The 20,000-nt window shown below is 42.7% G+C and overlaps 1 protein-coding gene across 9 annotated transcripts in view; it reads right to left on the bottom strand.

Moving 5' to 3' along the window:
* Window positions 1-20,000, bottom strand: part of ptprt (protein tyrosine phosphatase receptor type T) — a 258,730-nt gene that overhangs the window by 47,910 nt on the left and 190,820 nt on the right. For all 9 annotated transcript variants that reach the window (XM_069169709.1, XM_069169711.1, XM_069169713.1 and 6 more), the window contains 3 exons: window positions 11,153-11,245; window positions 10,255-10,364; window positions 4,182-4,269 (listed from right to left, as the gene is read on the bottom strand). In XM_069169709.1, the coding sequence (XP_069025810.1) occupies window positions 4,182-4,269; window positions 10,255-10,364; window positions 11,153-11,245 (291 nt within the window). The remainder of the gene's footprint in view (window positions 1-4,181; window positions 4,270-10,254; window positions 10,365-11,152; window positions 11,246-20,000) is intronic.

Here is a 20,000-nt window from a genome sequence, read left to right as displayed (position 1 = left end):
AGCGGCTGATTGGTTGGAAGAAGAAAAGAGAAAGAAAAGATTGCGGGTAACAGATGAAAAGGGATTGGGAAGAGAAGGAAGTTGGGAGTGGAAGCGGGGGAGTCGGTGAGGGGAGGCGAGGGGGAGGGGGGCGTCGAGTCGACTGGAGGACAGGAGGCTGGTAGATTAACATTTATTCAGTGTGCTGAAGGGATTTCAAACATGGCATCAGCCGTTTGTGTTTGGCAGATGGCCGGAGGAAGAGTGTGTTAACACTTCAACTCAAATCAGCCCCGTTCCAGAAGAGAGAGAGAGAGAGAGAGACGGAAAGAGGGAACGAGAGGTGGTAAAAATAAAAAAAAAAAAAAAAAAAGTGAGTGTGTGTGCGAGGAATCGGAGAGAGAGAGAGAGTGTGTGTTACCGAGAAGTCACGGGAAAAATAGTGAGGAATGTCCTCGCAAGGATAGGAGGATTATCAGGACTTCGTCTAGGAAGGGATTTCTAGGGGTTTCGATTTGAGGTGTTTTGGTTTCGATCTCACGAAGCCGGGCTCCAACTTCAGCTCCTTCCGCGGTGATCTTGCCCCCGGGGCTCCGTGAGCGTTGGCCCGGGTTGGAGGTGCCGTCGCCGGATGGGGACCGGAACGACAAGATCAGACTTTAAGCAGTAAACACGGATGTGGTTTGAACCTCGTGTTCAGTGAGACTTGTGCTTAAAACCCGCCTCCTGCTGTCACTTACCGAGGCCGCCTCGTCGTTTTCCGTCTGATTTTCAAACTAAACAAAAAAAAAAATCCCGCTGCTTTATAAATACGGTATTGTTTTGGCAAAGAGTTACGTGAAATGAACGTTTTCAAGATAGCTTGACTACTGTCAACAGTAAGAGTAACATCAAAAGTTGGTGGTACTGCTTTAACAAAGACCCTCGCTTGTGGCGTAAGAATATACGAGTGGAAGAGAGAAACTATCCTGCTGTGGGATGAATTTGTATTTGAAATCCTCTCTCTCTCTCTCTCTCTCTCAGAAAAAAAAGAAGCCAATCATTTTTGTTTCGAAAGGCAAATTAAAGTTCAACTTCACACAAGAAAGAAAGAAAGAAAGAAAGAAAAAAAAAAGACAGAACCTTTTACCCATATTTAAAGTTTCAGCTCCAGCCGTTCGGTCTGCCTGTCGCGCCACGTTCCCCTTGTTCTAATAAAGACACTGCACAGAGTCGCACCCCCCCCCCCCCCGCCCCCGAGGGGCCTTTTAAAACATTTTCCCAAGGAAAGGAGCCTTTGTACAATCACAGCAAGCAAGATGGACAGTTTCCATTACTCGGCCCTTGTAATTAAAGGATTTGTACTAATAGCAAATTTATCATAATTCCTGTTGGCTATCGGGGGCCTTTGACAGGCTATTTCATTTCAGCGCAATGTTTCATTTTATAGCCTTCAGGTTAGTGCAGTGTCTTTGCCTTGACATCTAAACCCCTTGTAATGAGATATGTACACACACACACACACACACACACACACACACACACACACGAGCTGTAAAATGTGAGCAGGCAAGTTCTTATAGCCACCGATCGTACTGGTCACGTATGTGCATGTTGGTGAGATGGGAGGGGGAGGGAAAGGGGGGAGTGGGGATAGGGTGGGGAGAGGGTGGGGGTAGACACACGCACACATCTCCAAGCCACTTAATAAAAGACTTCAAGCAAACAATCTGCTTCACTTGTTCCTGCCTATTAGAGGCCCGATGTCGACCTCGTACGAGATAACAAGCGCGAGCGGCCCCAAAAAACCCCCAAAAAAACACACAAATCTACGGAACATCCGATCAGAGAGACGTCACCGGCGCACACAAAAAATTAGACCAAATGACTGACATATTCCACGCTGTCACATTCACATGCTGATTCGCACCCTAATGGGCAAACAAACACACACACACACACACACACACACACACACACACACACACACACACACTCTAGTGGTACACTCGGCACGTTCCTCGCTCTGAATATCACTAGAGAAGTCTGGCTGTGCTCCAAAACGAAGCTTCATTTTGACAAAAGTCTCTCTGAATAAATTAGAAGCTGCAGGCTTTGATCATAAGGCAGGTTTGAAATAATAAAAAAAAAAAAAAAAAAAAAAAAAAAAAATCCCTCCGCGAGCTGAAAGTTTTTCTGTTTTTTTTCACGGCATGAACTCGGTGGAAAAGGTAATTAAAAAAAAAAGGAAAAAATATTTCCTTTATTAAAAAGTACACCCCTTACTCCTGCATCTAGGGTCATTACAACACCTTGGTTGTTTGTATATAAAATAAATATATATATATATACACTGCACTGTATATACTGTAGATACTGTGCATTTTATATTTAAGATTTTTTTACTATTATTTTATTGCTTTTTATTATTTTATTATTATTTTATTGCTTTCCTGTATGCTGCTGTAGCGAAAAAAAATTCCCCTTGTGGATTAATAAAGTAACTACCTAACCTAACCTAACCTAACCAAAAAACAATCTGTAACTACACCGGCCCGCATGTAACAAAGGGAGAATTGCACGCGCCGCAACGTCAAGATATTGTTTTTGAATGGCGGGAGTGTCGGTGTTACGCTGGCTGCACACAGTGTTGCATTATGGGTTCTTGAAGCTGCAACGTTGCAGCCAAGAAATATGGTCCTTCGTCTGAAAACAAGCAAACTATCAGAGACTATAATCCAGAGCCTGACAGAAGAGAGTGTGGAGATGTGACTGATAAATCCAGCACAAGTTAGCTTGTTTTATGTTTGGCTGATAGATCAGAGTAAAAAGGCTCCAGTTGATGACAACTCTCCTTAATGGTGGAGCACCTCAGGGGAACTGAGGAGGAGGACAAGTGTACAAATCCTTCTTGCCCTCAAAAAGTATTTTTCTCTGAAGCAAGTGCTGGAAAACGAGCTCTATTTTTCTACAGACGTTGTTTTTCTTTCATTTAACTGGTTTTATTGTCAGAGATTGTGAAGATGTCAAACGTTTAAGTACAATTTTTGCATCTCCAAAAAGTGTTCTGGCACAGAGTGTTTTGGTCGCTGACTCGTTCACCGAGCAAAAACCACATTCTACTGATATGTGGCTCTAAACCAGATGATTACATGCCAAAAAAAAAATTACGAGCCAAAAGCTAAACCTTAGCAGGGCAGACGTTTGCCGAGATCGCAGGTTTGGACCTGTGTTTATGAAACCAATGGTTTCCATTGCATTTCAATCTCCTAGCTAATAAGTCCACTATTTTGTGTGATGGAAATTCAATCTTTGGCTGAGTGTTGTTTGAAATGTTTCAATACTGATGCCTATATGACATCTGAGGTTATTTGTGAACTATTACTAAAACCCAAATAATGCAATATCTAACACCGAAATTTATTTACTTTTCACTTTTGGCCAATTTGAAGTAGTATTCTTCCAAAACTAATTTTCAAATCGTGAAATTTGATAATGAAAAAAACAACAACGACACAACGAGCTTGATGCCGACTTTTTGACACGAGTCAAAAACTACTTGCAGTGAATCCTCTCTATTCCCTCTTTGTGGCTAGCGTCCGCTGGGTAACTACAGGTACGTGAAGCATTGCCATAAGATTGAAATCTCGATATTTCCATTGTTTACCAAATGCCCATTCAGTGAAAACCAGCCACTATAAAAGAAATACAGCACACCAAACAAATCCAAACTTCAGTCAGGCTGAACAACTTTGCTTCCATGAAAATCCAAATGAATCACTCAAAAAAAGCAAAAAACACAGCAACAAAAACTAGAATATATTATTTGAAATAAGCCAAAACAAACCAAACCAGACTAAACCAAACCAAACTAAATCCAACCCAACCCAACTCAACCAGACTAAACTAAACTAAACTAAACCCAACTCAACCCAACCCAACTCAACTCAACCAGACTAAACTAAACTAAACTAAACTAAACTAAACCCAACTCAACCCAACCCAACCCAACTCAACCAGACTAAACTAAACTAAACTAAACTAAACCCAACTCAACCCAACCCAACTCAACCAGACTAAACTAAACCCAACTCAACCAAACAGCTGCAAACTTCACCAAGTTGAGTTACAGTTTGAGCTCACCTAAATTTAAAACAAACCACAGACCGTCTTTAGCAAGAAACGTCTGCAGGAGTGCTCGTTCATGTCATTGCGGTACTCACAAGCGATGATGTTGCCATAGCGATTCTTGTTGCGGTTCTCATCCTTCTTGGCCGTTTCCCAGGGCGCCGTCTGTCCCTCCGCCAGGGCCTAAACATACACATGTACACATGCACATGTGATCACGCGCACACGCACACGCACACACGCACACACACACACACACAGAAATAGTTTACTATTGAGGTACGACCACACAGAAATATGCATGCACATATGGTGTGATGCCTAGAGCTTGTACACTGACACATGGGCTGGCAGAAGTTGAAACAGTTAGATGGATATGAATATGAATGAAAAGATAATCAACTGATAGTTTGCAACAGACCAGAGTCTTTAGCACAAAACATAACTCTCACAGAAAGGTAGAAAAGGAAGGCAGCATTGGTCCACCTGGATGTCCAAAAACTTTTTAGTTTAGCACGCCAATACATCACAGAAGTTTTGGCGAGGTTTAGTTTTCCTTTTTTTGTTTTTCCAATGGCAGAAATCCCAGATCGATCAATCACAATTTGGGTCAGTCCTTTTTGGCCAGGTACCTGTTCAGCCAAAATTTCAGCCAAATGCGGGATACTTTTCTCATCAACAGAACAACAGGCGGCGGGTGAAACATAACACCCCCTCCCTCCTCCCCCTCCCACCCCCCCCGCCACACACACACACACTTTCCAACTTTACTGGCAGAGGGTAATCTACTTAAGCTGCTGCACCGGATAAAAAAAAAGTAAAAAAAAGAGAGCAAATCACCAAACAAGGAGCGACTTCACAGCGAATAGAATAATGGAGCGTTTACTGGATGTTTGAAATGAAAGAGCCAAAAGGGAGCAACCACAGGAGCTGAAAACAAAACAACCCAAAACTTTGGGTTTATTGTTCTGTTGGTTTTTGGTCTGAAATGCGAATATTCATTCAGTCCTTTGTTGATGGAGAGAAGACAGATTGTCCTTACTCCCCGCTGTGATGCTGGCCTGTGTGACGAGCCGTACAAACATAGCAAGGACAAAATGTGAATGTGTGTGGGTGCGCTCGTGTGTGTGTGTGTGTGTGTGTGCGTGTGCATCTATGCGTTTTTTTTAATCACACATTTTCCTATGCAGACTTTTTCTTCTATAGAAACAAAGTGTGCCTGTTGGGAATGCATTTATTCACTATATGTGTGCAAGTCCAGTATGTCTACAGAATAAAAGTGTGTGTGCGAGTGTGTGTGTGTGTGTGCGAGTGTGTGTGTGTGTGTTGTTTACATCTCTGCTTGGAAGAGTCAATTTAAGTCGTGCAGACCTTGTTAACGTCGAGTTTTGGGGAGTTTCAAATACCAAAACGGCTTTCGTACTCAGTCGAGACATCGTTTGTTTCGCAGCTGTTGTTCTGCGGACTGATTAGAAACACGCCGGCCGAGGTTTGACTGACCCTTTGAATCTTGATACGTTCCCTTCTTCTTTTTCCGTACAGCCCACGAGGCGAGTTCGCACTGACGGTTCTCGACGAGATGGTTTTGAAAAGTGCGACTACCAGAGTGAAACCTGCCAGTTTACGCCGACGCAACATTAAAGACAGTTTTTTTGTTGTTGTTTTTTTGTTGCTGTTATGCATCATTATTGTGATCTGCTGACAGTTATACGGCGTTGAAACGGAGCTCGTGAGTTGGCGGCGAACGTACGAAGCCGCGTACACCGTGTTGCTCGGTGTTCAAGTGGTTGAATGGTCGTCAAAGACTGTTGCTAGGCAACGACGATCGTCATTTTTTAACTGCCGACGAAAAGTGAACCTCCGCCTCCTCCTGACATTTCCGGAGACGTCGGCAATCGCGTCGACTCGGGGCTTCCGGGAAATTTAGAGTGCCGACATCGTGAATGCCACAAGAGGGCGCCGTTCGTACGGACCCTTCTCGTGTACACGGAAAATACGACGCCGTTTGAACGCAGCATTTGCAATTGACGTGACGGAAGTTGACTTCGCTACGAGCTGATTGGCTTAAACCGCAGACCGGCGACTTGACAAGCAGAGTGTGTGTTTGACTGTGTGTGTGTGTGTGTGTGTGTGTGTGTGTGTGTGTGTGTGTGTGTAGGGGATCACAGACAACAAGCTTGAGTTAGACAACCAAGCCCAACTCTCAAAGGTTGCCATATGGACTCTGAACTAATTTAGAACAACTCTTACAACACACTGAGGTCACACACACACACGCACACACACGCACACACACACACACACACACGCAAATGTATTGTGACAGAAAAACAGACACCTAAACTTATCACTTAATGGAGCAGAATTTTTTTAAGGGCATATGGGCCTGAGTGTGTGTGTGTGTGTGTGTGTGTGTGTGTGTGTGTGTGTGTATGTATTAACACATTAGGTATCAATTTTCTCTTTTGCGTTCTGTACATTCATTTATAAGAACTTGGCTGAATTCTTTTTAGGACATATAAGGTAGGCGGCTTCTGTAGGAGGGTTATGCCTGGATGCGTGTGTGTATGTAGGCATGCAGTATGTGTGTGCGCGCGTGTGTGTGCATTTGCATAAAGTGTGGGTTGGCTGCTTGTTTATTTTTTTTAAAGCTGGAAAAAAAAGAAGACAGTCTTAATCAAACTCTTCTTATCTGAATTCCTCGCTGTTTGGAATTATTAATATTCTATATAAAATCACAGAGTGGGGTGGGTGGATCTCACAACACAATGTCTCTGTTGTACCAGTGAGTGGGTGCTTAAAGTTTCTTTGCAAGACTAGTTAAGACTAATAAAATATTTGTATTTGGAAACCAGGCAAAAAAACCACAAAAACACTTTGTAATAAATCAAACATCTTTCCGACGAAAAATTAGCCTGAAAATGTGTCTATCATCAAAATATGCCCTAAAAACAAAAGCGTTTGATGTCGTACAAGTCTGACCTGTTTCATGACACACAATACGTCAAATATTTAAAGTAAATCAAAACTCTCCACGCAGTAAGATGTACCATTTTCTTCGAGTTTTAAGAAAAAGGCTCATCAATAAGTTTAACCTGCCAGCATCGGTCACGGAGAGTTTCATTCATTCATTCATGTTTTGGATATAAGGTCAAGTTGTCTTGTTCAAATGCACCCGTTTCAAACAACACGGAATATTCCTTTAAATGTAAAAGGTGGCATCCCAGTGTGGGGGGGGGGGGGGATGTTGACAGTGCGTCTGCTGATGATGTTAGTGGGGTTAACGGCTTTCAACAGTGGAGGTCACATCACACACACAGAGACGGGGACAAGAAGACACCATATGGGGGTTGGACGGACGGACACACACACACACACACACACACACACACACACACACACACACACACACACACACACACACACACACACACACACACACACACACACGCTCCCTTCAAAACGCTAATGGACATAACACAACGCCGGTATGAAGGTATTTCTGCGTCTTTATTATGAAAGCAAAAACAATTAAAATTTTAAAAGCAAATTTGATTGAAAATTGAAAGCGAAGGTTTTTGACTTGACATCAAAATCTACTAAAAGTGACTGTTTTCCAGTTATTAGTCTCACCCCATGTATTGCCATGGAAACAAAAAAAGTTGTAATATTTTTTTTAGAGCGAATCGCCCCCACAATATAAATAGATTTTGCTGACATATTTTATTTAGTTGCTACCTTATTGTCGTGCAATATTACACGAGAGGGTGTACTTCAGCGACGTCATGCCGGTTAAATGGCATTTAAGCACACACCCTTGTGTAATGTTGCTTAAATATCAAGTTAAATACAAACTTGTCGACGATTATGGAAGTATCTGATGTGCAGTGCGGAAACCTTTATTAGAGAACCGTTTCAGGGCTCCAAAAGTGTTCACAAAGGTTTTAATTTTTAGAACAACTGGTGGAACCCGACTAAAGACTAAAAAAAAAAAAGGGTTTCAGAAGCGAGCAGCAGCCAGACTGGACGTGACATCATGACTTGGATCGTCTATGATGTCCAGTTTCTGTGTTTTATCAGCGGCTGTTAGTGACAGGTGGAAGCTACCAGCACTAAGCTGCACGCTCTGTGTCTCACACACACACACACACACACACACACACACACACACACACACACACACACACACACACAAGCTCCACAATAAATCACATTTGCTCTCCCCTGAAACGTATCAGTGGGTTTAAACCAAAATGACAGGAAGCAAATGAAAATATAACGTACGGTATCACGGAGGGACAATTTTCAACACGCATGCAGAGTTCGTAATAGAAAATATTCATTCTTATAAGAGTGGGGGGTGAGGGGGGGCGGGGGGAGGGTTGACGGTCGATAGAGGAACAACAGAGTCTTCCTTGTGCCTTTTCAAAGATTTATTTTCAGCGACAAGAGACAAAAGCAAATGAAGGAAGACTAGAGCGAAGACAGGAAAGAGAGAGCGGAGGAATAAATGAATAAAAAGAGAGGGAAGGAGGATTTGGGAGTGAAATGAGCCCGTGGTTAGAGCGGCCACGACAAAGAATGATTATGAAAATGTCTGAGTGTGATAAACCGGCTTCTAAACAGTCCACCTAGACAGAGAGAAAAAAAAGAAGTATATAAAAAGAGGGAAGTGAATGGGAGGCATCACCAAAGCTAAATCTAAAAAGGCAGCGAGATGGGAGGAACAGGAGATAAGGAGAGAGACAGACTTTTGAAAGAGAAAAATAAAAGAATGGCATTGGAAGGAATCACAATGTAGACCAAAGTAAAAGGAGTAAAAAGCACCGAGGGGCGATTGAAGCAGGAGCAAAAGGGGAGGCCAATTAATAGAACAGGAGTGAACAAGTTGAAAAGAAAAGTGCGAGAGAAAGGTTGAAAAAAAACAACAACTTCAAAGAAAACAGTGAAACGAGAAAAAGAAACAGGCAAACAAACAAAGTCAGAAGAGAAACAGGGCAGAGCAGAAAAGTAAGTCAGAAAGTCTGGCTGCTCGCTTTTTGTTTGTTTTTTCTTCCTGATTATCAATATTGATGAGTTTAGGAGTTAATAATTGATCAAATCTTCCTTTCTCATGCGGCCAAATTCAATTCTATGGTTTCTATCGCTCTCACACGAATACATAGATCCTCTACGGACAAACTACCTGGTTTTAATCACAAAATATTTACGAAGCCGGGGGGAGGGGGGGGCATGTCTGTTTGATTGACAGGCCCGTGGTGCAGGCAAACAGGTTACGCCTATCGGTGGGCGGGACGTGGTACCGCCGGGTTTCCAATCAGATCGAGTCAGATCCCCCCGACGCACTACACCACCAACATTTATATTCACACATGGAATATTTCAGTCTACATATCATCTATTTTACTGTCGCTATTGTTATAACCCTCAGTGTGTGTCTGAGTGTGTGTCTGTGTGTGTGTGTCTGAGTGTGTGTGTCTGTGTGTGTGTCTGTGTGTGTGTCTGAGTGTGTGTCTGAGTGTGTGTCTGAGTGTGTGTCTGTGTGTCTGAGTGTGTGTCTGAGTGTGTGTCTGAGTGTGTGTCTGAGTGTGTGTCTGTGTGTCTGTGTGTGTCTGAGTGTGTGTCCGAGTGTGTGTCCGAGTGTGTGTCCGAGTGTGTGTCCGAGTGTGTGTCCGTGTGTGTGTCCGTGTGTGTCTGTGTGTGTGTCTGTGTGCGTGTCTGTGTGCGTGTCTGTGTGTGTGTCTGAGTGTGTGTCTGTGTGTGTGTCTGAGTGTGTGTCTGAGTGTGTGTGTCTGTGTGTGTGTCTGAGTGTGTGTCTGTGTGTGTGTGTCTGAGTGTGTGTGTCTGTGTGTGTGTCTGTGTGTGTGTCTGTGTGTGTGTCTGAGTGTGTGTGTGAGTGTGTGTCTGTGTGTGTGTCTGTCTGTGTGTGTGTCTGTGTGTCTGAGTGTGTGTCTGTGTGTGTGTCTGTGTGTGTGTCTGAGTGTGTGTCTGAGTGTGTGTCTGTGTGTGTGTGTGTCTGTGTGTGTGTGTGTCTGAGTGTGTGTCTGAGTGTGTGTCTGTGTGTGTGTCTGTGTGTGTGTCTGAGTGTGTGTGTGTGTGTGTGTGTGTCTGAGTGTGTCTGAGTGTGTGTCTGAGTGTGTGTCTGTGTGTGTGTGTGTGTGTATTCACCTCATACTCCTCCTTAAAACCGTAGCCCTGTCCACACTTCATCTGGGTGATGTGTTGGAGGAGGTCTGCAACTCGAATAGCCGGCTGAAACTGGCCTGCCTGGAACTGACCTGCAGGAACAGAATATTTTTCTTGTCAGAGACAGAGACATAAAGACAGAATAGAATCAAGGAAGGACGTGGGAAGACGAGTGGGCGGATAGATGGATTGATGAAGGGATCTTGATCTTTCGTCGTGCGGTGAATGGTGAAGGGGAAGGAAGCTCAATAAGAAAAATAAATAAAAAATATGCGCAATTAAAAAAACATCTGGGTAGAAAACTAACTTTCTTTTTTCTTTTGAACTATGTACAGCAAACTTACTGTCAGATATCGATATTTTTGCTTCTATGTAACCGAAAGAAATAACTCTGCTTTACTGTTCGTGTTAATTGTGCTTTCATTAACTACGTGGCAAATGATCACATCAGCTAATATTCTAATTAAAGAGTTTTTTTCTTTCACTAATTTACAATCCAATTCTTTTTTGTTTGTTTGTTTAACTTCTCGAAATAAAATCAGAAAACTAGAGGTCGTATTATAAGTAAAGAGCTGACTGATTAACAGAATTTAAACCTATTTATTAATAAAGTAACAAAAAAATAACTCAAGTTATGAAGTAGCGGCGCGACCGAAAAGGCAAGCAGCTTAATTTACTCACTGACTACCTTGCTAGTTAACGGATTAAACAGCCTAATTAACCAACTAACTGATTGGCTGACCGACCACGCAACCGCAGCGGCAATCGTGGCCGGTTAACCAGCTGGCCGAGCGGCGGCCGGACCGACTCGCCGACTTTACGAAAGACGCTAAAAAAACAACAACAAACAAAAAAAGCAGCTGGTTCCGGTGGCACGTACCGCTCTGGTAGGAAAGCTCCACGGACTCACAGCCTCCGTACGGGAAACTCTGCAGGGTCAGGGAGGGCTGGGCGAGAGACGGCTGGCTGCTGTCTGTTAACCAAATAGAATGACAGACGGGAAAAAGGTTAACAGTGCGATCGACCTCTCTGTCTATATAAGCTGCGCGCACACACACACACACACACACGCACACACACACACACACGCACACGCAATACTCAGTATACTTCAACGGAGAGAGAAGATTGAGGGCCCCCCTCCCCTCCCGCCCCCACCGATTGGTCGGTGTGACGGTTAATTGGAACGTCTCTTCCGCTAATTAAAGGGATGAACAGATTGATTGGATGAGAGTATCTCTATTAGTCAGGACAGATGGGAGAGATGGATGCGAGGGTTGGGAGGGACTGAGCTGTGACAGGGCGGCGAGAAAAAAAAAAACATTTTTATTTGGAAGTTCTGACGAGTTTAGGGCGAAAGAAGCTCGTTAGCATGAGAGGCACTATTACATAGATGTTCAGATTCATTCTGCTTAAAATAACAGAGGAAGGTCCCAATGTTATGGCTTATTTGAAGTGGGTTCCCCCCCCCCGTTGCTTTTCTTTGCTAAATTGGTCGGTCACCTTTTGCACAGCCAAGCAAGTCGACGAAATAAACACAGAGAAAAGGAAATGATTTAGTTTTGGTTGGAAGAAGCTCATTTTAGTTTTATATTAGAATATTTGAGCCGCGACGTCTCAAATAGTTTTTTTTTTTTTTTAATCTTCTCATTGTGTTTTTAATAAATGAAATGCCATTTTGTTCGGGGTAATATGGCTTCTGACACCCAACCAGGCCAATAAACTCACAGTGTGTGTGTGTGTGTGTGTGTGTGTGTGTGTGTGTGTGTGTGTGTGTGTGTGTGTGTGTCTCAAGAAGAAAAGGAGTAATATAAAACCGCCTGACTCCATTTTCCTTAATAGAGCTATTTGCATGTTAATCATGGCTGTAGATTCATTTGTGATCTAAAGTGGCTTCTCCAACACCAGCTTCCGTTAATGAATGAAGGATGAGCCAGCCACATGGGTCAGCTCTGCAGCTCCGGCTTTGGGTGGGTGTGTGTGTGTGTGTGTGTGTGTGTGTGTGTGTGCGTGTGTGTGTGTGTGTGTGTGTGTATGCACGGTGAGGATGAAGAAAAAAAAAAAAAGGGATAAACTAACAAGCAAGTATATCTAATTGGGTTTACAATGAGTGATTGGAAATAGCTGACAAATCCTGTTGCGTAAGAGACGGAAGTGACGGCACAATAAAAGGTAGAAAAAGGACAGCGAGGCAAAAAAAAAAAAAAAAATGGAACATGGAAGAATTGCGAGGAGGAGAGGATCCCCCCCCCCCCCCCAAAAAAAAAAATAAAAAAGACGGGATACAAACGAAGAGGAATAGTAAAGAGAGAAAAGGCTGTGAGATGTTGAGAGAAGATACAAAAAAAAAAAAAGATGGCAGAAGCTGAGAAAAATCAAAGAGAAGGGGGGAAAAAAAAGAGAAGAGCTTAGAAAAGAGATGGGACGGGACAGACGGACGAGGGGGGTAAAGGTGAAGGAAAGACAGGAGGAAAGAGTGGAGGGGAGAGTGGAGGGGAGAGCCGAGGTGAACAAAAAGGTCGAAGCAAACAAACTGTTCTGCTCAGTGAAACAGAACCGGGGTTGGACTTCGTACTCTCCTCCTTTCACTCTGTCTTTACCAGAGCAGTTCATATATCCTCCTTTTCCCATGTCTTCTTCTGTACCCCTTACACAATCCTTCTACTACAAAATAAACACACACACACAACCGCTGTGGATCATTGGATATGCAAAATCCAGGACTTTGACACCAGCTGGTCGTTACTGTCGGTTTAAGCGTCGTGATCTCTGGATGAAATAAATGTTGGGGTTTTGGTAAATATGCAGAAATGTTGTCGACAAGTCTGTCTCGCTCTTTCCTAACCCTTACCTAAACAAAGCCATCAAACTGTACCGCTATACTATAGTATGAATAGTAATGCTCTAATGTGCCCTACATTTCGTTACGCACCAATGGTAGAGCCCCGCGCAAGGTGTTCGCCAGAAAATCGGGAGGTCACGAGTTTCGATTTTGGCCGGCGCCGTCTTTGCTAATTCGACCATATTTGGGGACCAACTGGGGAGGAAGGACCGAGCGGTGGATCTGATTTGGTCTGATTGGAAACCCGAGGATGCTACGTCCCACCCACCGATGGCAGAAATCTGACTGTCCCAGCAGCCTGTCCATCAAACAGACACGTCCCGCAAAAAAACACATCTTTTTAAATCCCAGTTTCGAATTAATGACGGGATTATTTTCAGATAGACTGCTAGAAAACTAAATAAGAGAAGGTGACTTTAGCTGGCAACACCAAAATGACTTGTGGAAATAACACATTGACTTTGTATTTCATAAGAGCAATTGAATGGGAGTCTATGGAGGCTTTTTGGGGCCAACCTCTAGTGGCGACACGGTGGTATTGCAGCTTCAAGGCACTTCAGCAATGGCCTCATTTTTCAGACCCGGAAAGCTACGTCCACTTTTATATACAGTCAACATCACCAGCTAGACTTCCGCATGTGGACAGGCGGAACTGGGGATCGAACCGACAACCCTATGATTACCAGGCAACACGTTCATTCTTTGATGTTCTCCGGCTAAGTTATATTATTTCCACGAATTGTTCCTCGCTTGATTTTTTTTTTCTCTCCAGAAAGTGGCATAGAAGGTCAATTCCACCTGAGCTGAGAAATACTCTTTGTTGCTTCCTAACCTGCTAAAAGCATTTTTTTTTTTTCAAACTCACTGACATGTTCGGAGATATTCTCAGAGTGCCGGGAGACATTTAGCCTTTTTGCATCCCCTTCACTTTTCTTTTATCGTCCTCTTTCCGCTTCTCATCCCTCTTCTTGCTTCTTGCCAAACGCTTCCTACTTTCTCCTAATTTGTAGATATAATAAACGTGTCTGTAACACTCCTCTTAGTTTTGTGGTTGTGGGTCACTCACTACCACCAAAACATGTGCACAAAAAAAACATGATCCCCTTGAACTCCAAAAAAATGGGTAACGGTGTTTCTATCTAAGGAGGTTCACTACCTCGCCTACATGGATGTGTGGCCTTTCGCATTCCAATGCAATATCATTACCTGAAGTTAAATGGGTTTTATACGAGAACAATCACGTACAAAACGTGAACACACAAACTCCTTTGTGTCTGTAAAATTCCAGAAGGCTTCGAGCAGCTGCCTCCAAGGTCACAGGTGTGTTTTTTTTTTATCATGTCTTTAAATGCAAATGTTAAGTTCATATAAACACGGATGTGAGTGCATGTGGGTGTGCGCATATGTATGCATTCCTTTCATTGTGGAGGGATTGTGTGTGTGTGTGTGTGTGTGTGTGTGTGTGCGTGCGTGTGTGTGTGTGTGTGTGTGTGTGTGTGTGTATGTGTGTGTCAGCAAGGTCAAATATGCATTAAGCCAGGCATGAAATGGAGTCATAGCGGCAGCTCCACAACACTGACTATGATGAAGACATCTCAATGCTAATGGGGAGATTTATTGACCCCACAGGCACAGGGGTGTGTGTGTGTGTGTGTGTGTGTGTGTGTGTGTGTGTGTGTGTGTGTGTGTGCCGACAGACCTAGGGAGAGCAGTGAGTGCACACAGCGACTGTGTGGACAGTATAAGAGTAAGTGAGAGAGAGAGTGAGAGAGAGAGAGAGAAAGAGAGAGACAAGTGTGTGTCGAGGGTTTATTTTTTTTCTAGTGTGTGTATGAAGGCCGTTTACGCTGTCGGTGAGTGTGTATGCTAATGCAGTCCTTCATGCTTGGCAGTGTGCTATATACAGTTCCCCCCTCCCACCCAGTGACTTTATTAAGACTCGGTTATGGATGACTTGGGCTCAGAGTATCACCGCGTTGACTCTTAACTCCGCCTGTACTATCAGTGTGTCTGTGTTTCTGTATGGTTAAAAAAGAAAAACAATAAAGATGCGGCTCCGGACATTTTGTCAGCTGCTTTCAAAGTGAGCGAGTAGCCACGTTGCAACGTCACAAAATGTACTGACACTCCCGTTATTTGCATTTCCCTCAAACTCGATCATCATACTCAGATTCACGAGTTTTGTCTGACATTAGCTAAGTCGCCAGATCAACCCGATATCACGGCAAAAGCGTGAAATAGACACGCCCGACAGCTATAGAAAAACGTGAGACAGCTACACTTGGCGACGTCTCGGCGTGACACTTACTTCCTTTTCCCAGTAGCTATTTCCTAGGAACCAGGACAATGAAACCATTAGCAAAAACACACAGCTGGGAAAAAGAAAAACAAACAACTAAAGAATTACTTTGTCACCTCCTTGAAATGAACCCCGTCGTCCCGCATGGCAGTCTGTGATTAATGCCACCAATCCACCCCCTCCTACGTCCAGATATGGCAAAAACAAATTCCTTTGTGACCTATATTGTGACACCACGGTCACGCGATCCTTTGTCACGTGACATTTACGTTGAGTTTCATGCCTACAAAGCGCGCAACGGACACGACAGCAAAACGTGGAACTGTCACGCCTGGAAATCGACAAGCGCAGCTATCTCACGTTTTGCTGTTCGACGGTCGTGTCTCTAATTACACTTCGGTTTCAGTCACCGATTCCACACTTGTCCTTTTGTCTGACAACAGAAACAGAACAAATATTTAAATGAGAGCAGCTACAGTGGAAATTTGGCTGTTTTGAAATACAGCACGTGTGGAACACATAACATGAGAGAAGCAACTAAAGAACTAAGACTGTAAGCCGAATTCAAATACTGTATGATACCAACAACGCCCTCACCCCTGAAAGAAAAAAAAGAAAAAACTCCAGTATTTTGAATTCTGAGTGTTAGCAGATCTGTTCTAATTACTGTGCTATCCAGTCATGCAGAAGAAATGACTTAATTATAGTAGCAACTAAGTGTCTGTACTTTGAGAGGAAGACATCATCTGAATCGGCTTCTATTCATTACAATATACATCAGCCGACTCAGTTATTAGATCCTGAATAGTCAAAAAATAATTAAAAGCGAAATTGAAATTATGCTAAACACTAAACACTATTAAAATACAACCATTACAATCTATATACTTGGATATTAGTAGTTAGCAGTAACAGTCCAATATGCTGTATTTGGTTCAGCCAATTTTGCATACAAATACACTGTTCTCCATGAATACTTTCAGGATAAATTTGCAACTGACTTATCCTTTATCAAAAAACACATTTGGCACCCTTCACTTAGGAGTAGCTACACGTACGCAACATTTACAACTGGACTTCACAAATTGAACCAGGGACGTCTTTGTGAATGTACAAAGTGTCTTAAAATGGTAATAAGATGCTCTGAAAGCCTTTCAACATTAAAGGTTAAGAGCTGGAAACACTCTCACGCTGCTTAGAGACAGAGATCTAGCAGCAAGCATTTGAAAAATAAGTTGGAAAAAAAAAAAAAACCTGTTGCTGGTAAGTTGATTTTTCTCTTCCTCTTTCTGTGAAGCACAAGGTCAAGTTCAACCGCATTTCATTACTGCCGAGCCACGCCAGTGAAATTCTCTTCAGTATGGATGAAAAAAAAAAAAAAAAAAAAAAAAAAGCTCAGATATTTGAAAAACACATTTAAAGCCTGTAGTGGAACAGTAAGCCGCTAGCATAAAAGATGGGGAAAAAAAAATACAAAACGCAGATGAGCTGCTGTCCAGGGAAGGACGGGGGAGAGAAAGCAATGCAAGTAGATCGTGGTAAAGCAAATGGAGAATAAATAGACGAAAGAGTGAAAAAATAAAAAAAGATCCTTGTGCCCCCAAAAAATGGCTGCCAGTGGACACATAAGATACGTAAAAATAAGGAATCGAAACAAACAAGAGAGTACTCGCGTTTGTCCAAAGTCATCTTAAAAGAAGCAGTGTGAAAGATTTAGTGAGAACTGAAAACCCGTCACCTCACCTTCCCCCCCCCTTACAAAACATGCAACTAAACCTATGGTGGCTGTGAAGCTGGCGAAAAATCCCCCAAAAGGCCGGATCTTAAAGCCAGTTTTTTGGTTTGTCCATTTTGGAGGAACTGTAGAAACATGGCAGTGCCATATTGGCAAAGCCTCAGTGGAAGAGGTCCTGCCCCAAAAGTAGATATATGAAGGGCTAATTTTAAGCGAAGGAAAAAGGCAACAAGTCTCAAGTTTAATGTGGTTTTAAAACACAATAATGAATTTTATAAATCCGACTAAGTAGACTGAAAAATGAAGTGGGCTAGTCTTAAGGGGTAGCCAGACTATCGCTAACAGCTTCAATTTTCTTCACTGTGAGTACAGTCTGGATACACTGTTCGTAATTAGGGTCCGCTGAGTCGAATGCCGCATCCGCAAACGATTCCCTGCTGAGGGTGCCCGGACCCATAGCCGCACAGTCAAATCTGGGTCTGGTCACGCCGACCTAATGGTGTGAGGCCTTTTCAGAGGTAAACACAAAGCTAATATAAAGTTTTATCTTGCCTCCAAAAACAAAACAAAAAACAAATGATGACCATTACCAACCAAAGGCATTTGTTTTCAGTGATTTACATGGTAAGTAAATGCCCATTCATGCAATTACGTTTAAAGTCTTTTTTGTTTTTATACTATTTTATGCAACATTTTAACAACAGGTTTTTACGTACTGCATGAGAGTTTGGGAGGGACTGAGCTTAAAGTGAGAGAAGAAGAAGAAGAAGGGGAATTGATACGGTGAAACATTATTAAAAAAAACAGAGGACTAGCAGACGAGTGGGAAAGAATGCAAATGGAAGGAGCGAGGTCAGAAAACAAAGAGTTTGAGAAACAAAGGGGAACAAAAATTCCCCAATATATATATATATATATATATCAGATGAACGTCATGTAACTTAATCACTTTGCAGTGTTCAGAATTTGTTTGCACATTCATCTTAAATGACTTTCCTAACAAGCCAAAAGAGAGGACAGATGAAAGACGAAACAAAAGATACAAAGATGGAGGAAGCCGTGGCGGTGGGGGGAAATGAGAGCGGCGGAACGAAGGAGCGATAAGCGGAGGACGAGACAGCGCCGGCGGAATATATATCTGGACTGAGGGTGGCAGAGATCAACTGGTCTAGACAGCATCCTAGTGGTTCACCTCATTTCACCTCCCTTTTTTTTCCTCACAGCACGAGGACAGAAATCGGTGACTCACAAAGTCCAGCCAGACTGAGCTGTCCGCGCCGATGTTGTAACGGCCGCAACGGGCCGCATGTTCAAGAAAAGGCTTCTCTCCCTTTGAGAAACTTCCGGGCAAACCCGCAGTCGAACAGAGACATCCGAGTTGGGCGTAGGCCGGTGTTTTGTTTGCGCACGAGTTACCTCCCCGGTGATCCGCGGAGTCGCCGGGCAAGCGGACGAGACGAGTCCGCTTCACTGGAGGCTTCTTCTTATTTAACATAATTTTTTTTTTTTTTTTTAAAGAGTCTTATCTTTCATGTTAGAAGCAGAGTGGGCAGAGAGACTCGCAGACAGATAAAAAAAAAAAAAAAAAAAAACTCCGCTTGTTTTTTTTTTCCTCTTTGTTTGAGAAAGGAGGATTAACTTCGGATCCGTGTTGGGTATGGAAGACGCCGTAGCTGTTCAGTATGTTCATGTAGAAAAGACTCCTGCCTGATGCATTGGAGATAATTAATAAAGACGCGAGGGAATAATATACGATCCGTTTCGCTACTGCTAATGCCCAAATGAAACTTAAAAAGTGGTTCAAGATATTGGATTTCTTTTAATCATCCAACAGCTGTTTTTTTTATGGGAATACATTCTCCAATTCACAGAATGTGACGCATTTTACAAGCTTGAATCCAAGATCAGTCATTCACTCATTTATTACTGATCACATAATAGTTTAATCTATAATGAGCACCATATTGAGATTTTGGACATTTTGCTGTACGGCCGAAGATATACTTGGTTTGAACTACGCGTTGACTGCCTCGTGCATCCCACGTTTCGAAACATTACCAGACATTAGTTTTTGCAATTAAATTAAACTACTTTAAAAAAAAAAAAAAAAAAAAATATTCAATTATTAGGAATGTATTTAAAATGTCTGATGTTTAATATACTGCACTTTATAGCTAATAGACAGTAAAAACAATAAAAAACAGGTTCGTACAAACCTTGGTCACGTTTCATTGTTACAGTGCCCTCTGGTGGTTAGTCATTATAACGGGGGCAAAGGACGATGTCAGGCGACGTAGTTTTTGAGATAAAAGAAACATCACTCAACATTACTTTTAACCGCAACCGCACCCGAAGCTTGTGTTTATTATTGCAACCGTGACAACCACGGGCAGCTGCTCGTTTCCCGGTTCAAACTAAAAGTCACGACGCAATTTCTCGAACCTCAATTACAAAATCGTTTCTCCTGATTGGACGACATATCTTGCACTGCAAGTGTTTTTTTTTTTTTTTTTATCTTGAACAATTTTAATCGTGTGTTTGTACGGTATAAAGTCCACGTCCTTTGATTGTGTTTCAAAACTAATCTACGTGAGCCCCGACCTTATTAGACGAGACAGCCCGTGAAAGGAAGTGTTACTGAGAGAGAACCAAACTGGAATATGAGCTGTGTAAGCAGGCAGTCAGGATGTGGCTGGGGAAAGAGCACAGAGACTCAATCTTCCCAAAGAACATAAAGGTTAAAAATTACTATCTCTCAACCCTGCACTCACCTTCAATTACCCAGCAGTGCCACATTATGGCCAAACAAAATGACTACCATTAGCCATAATCACCGTACATGCAGCACAATG

Source organism: Embiotoca jacksoni, unplaced genomic scaffold, assembly GCF_022577435.1.
Source record: "Embiotoca jacksoni isolate LCO1_2020_lvr unplaced genomic scaffold, fEmbJac1.0.p SCAF_46, whole genome shotgun sequence".
Taxonomy (NCBI): domain Eukaryota; kingdom Metazoa; phylum Chordata; class Actinopteri; family Embiotocidae; genus Embiotoca; species Embiotoca jacksoni.
The sequence above is the reverse complement of the archived record's forward strand: the minus strand, read 5'-3'. Positions and strand labels throughout refer to the sequence as shown.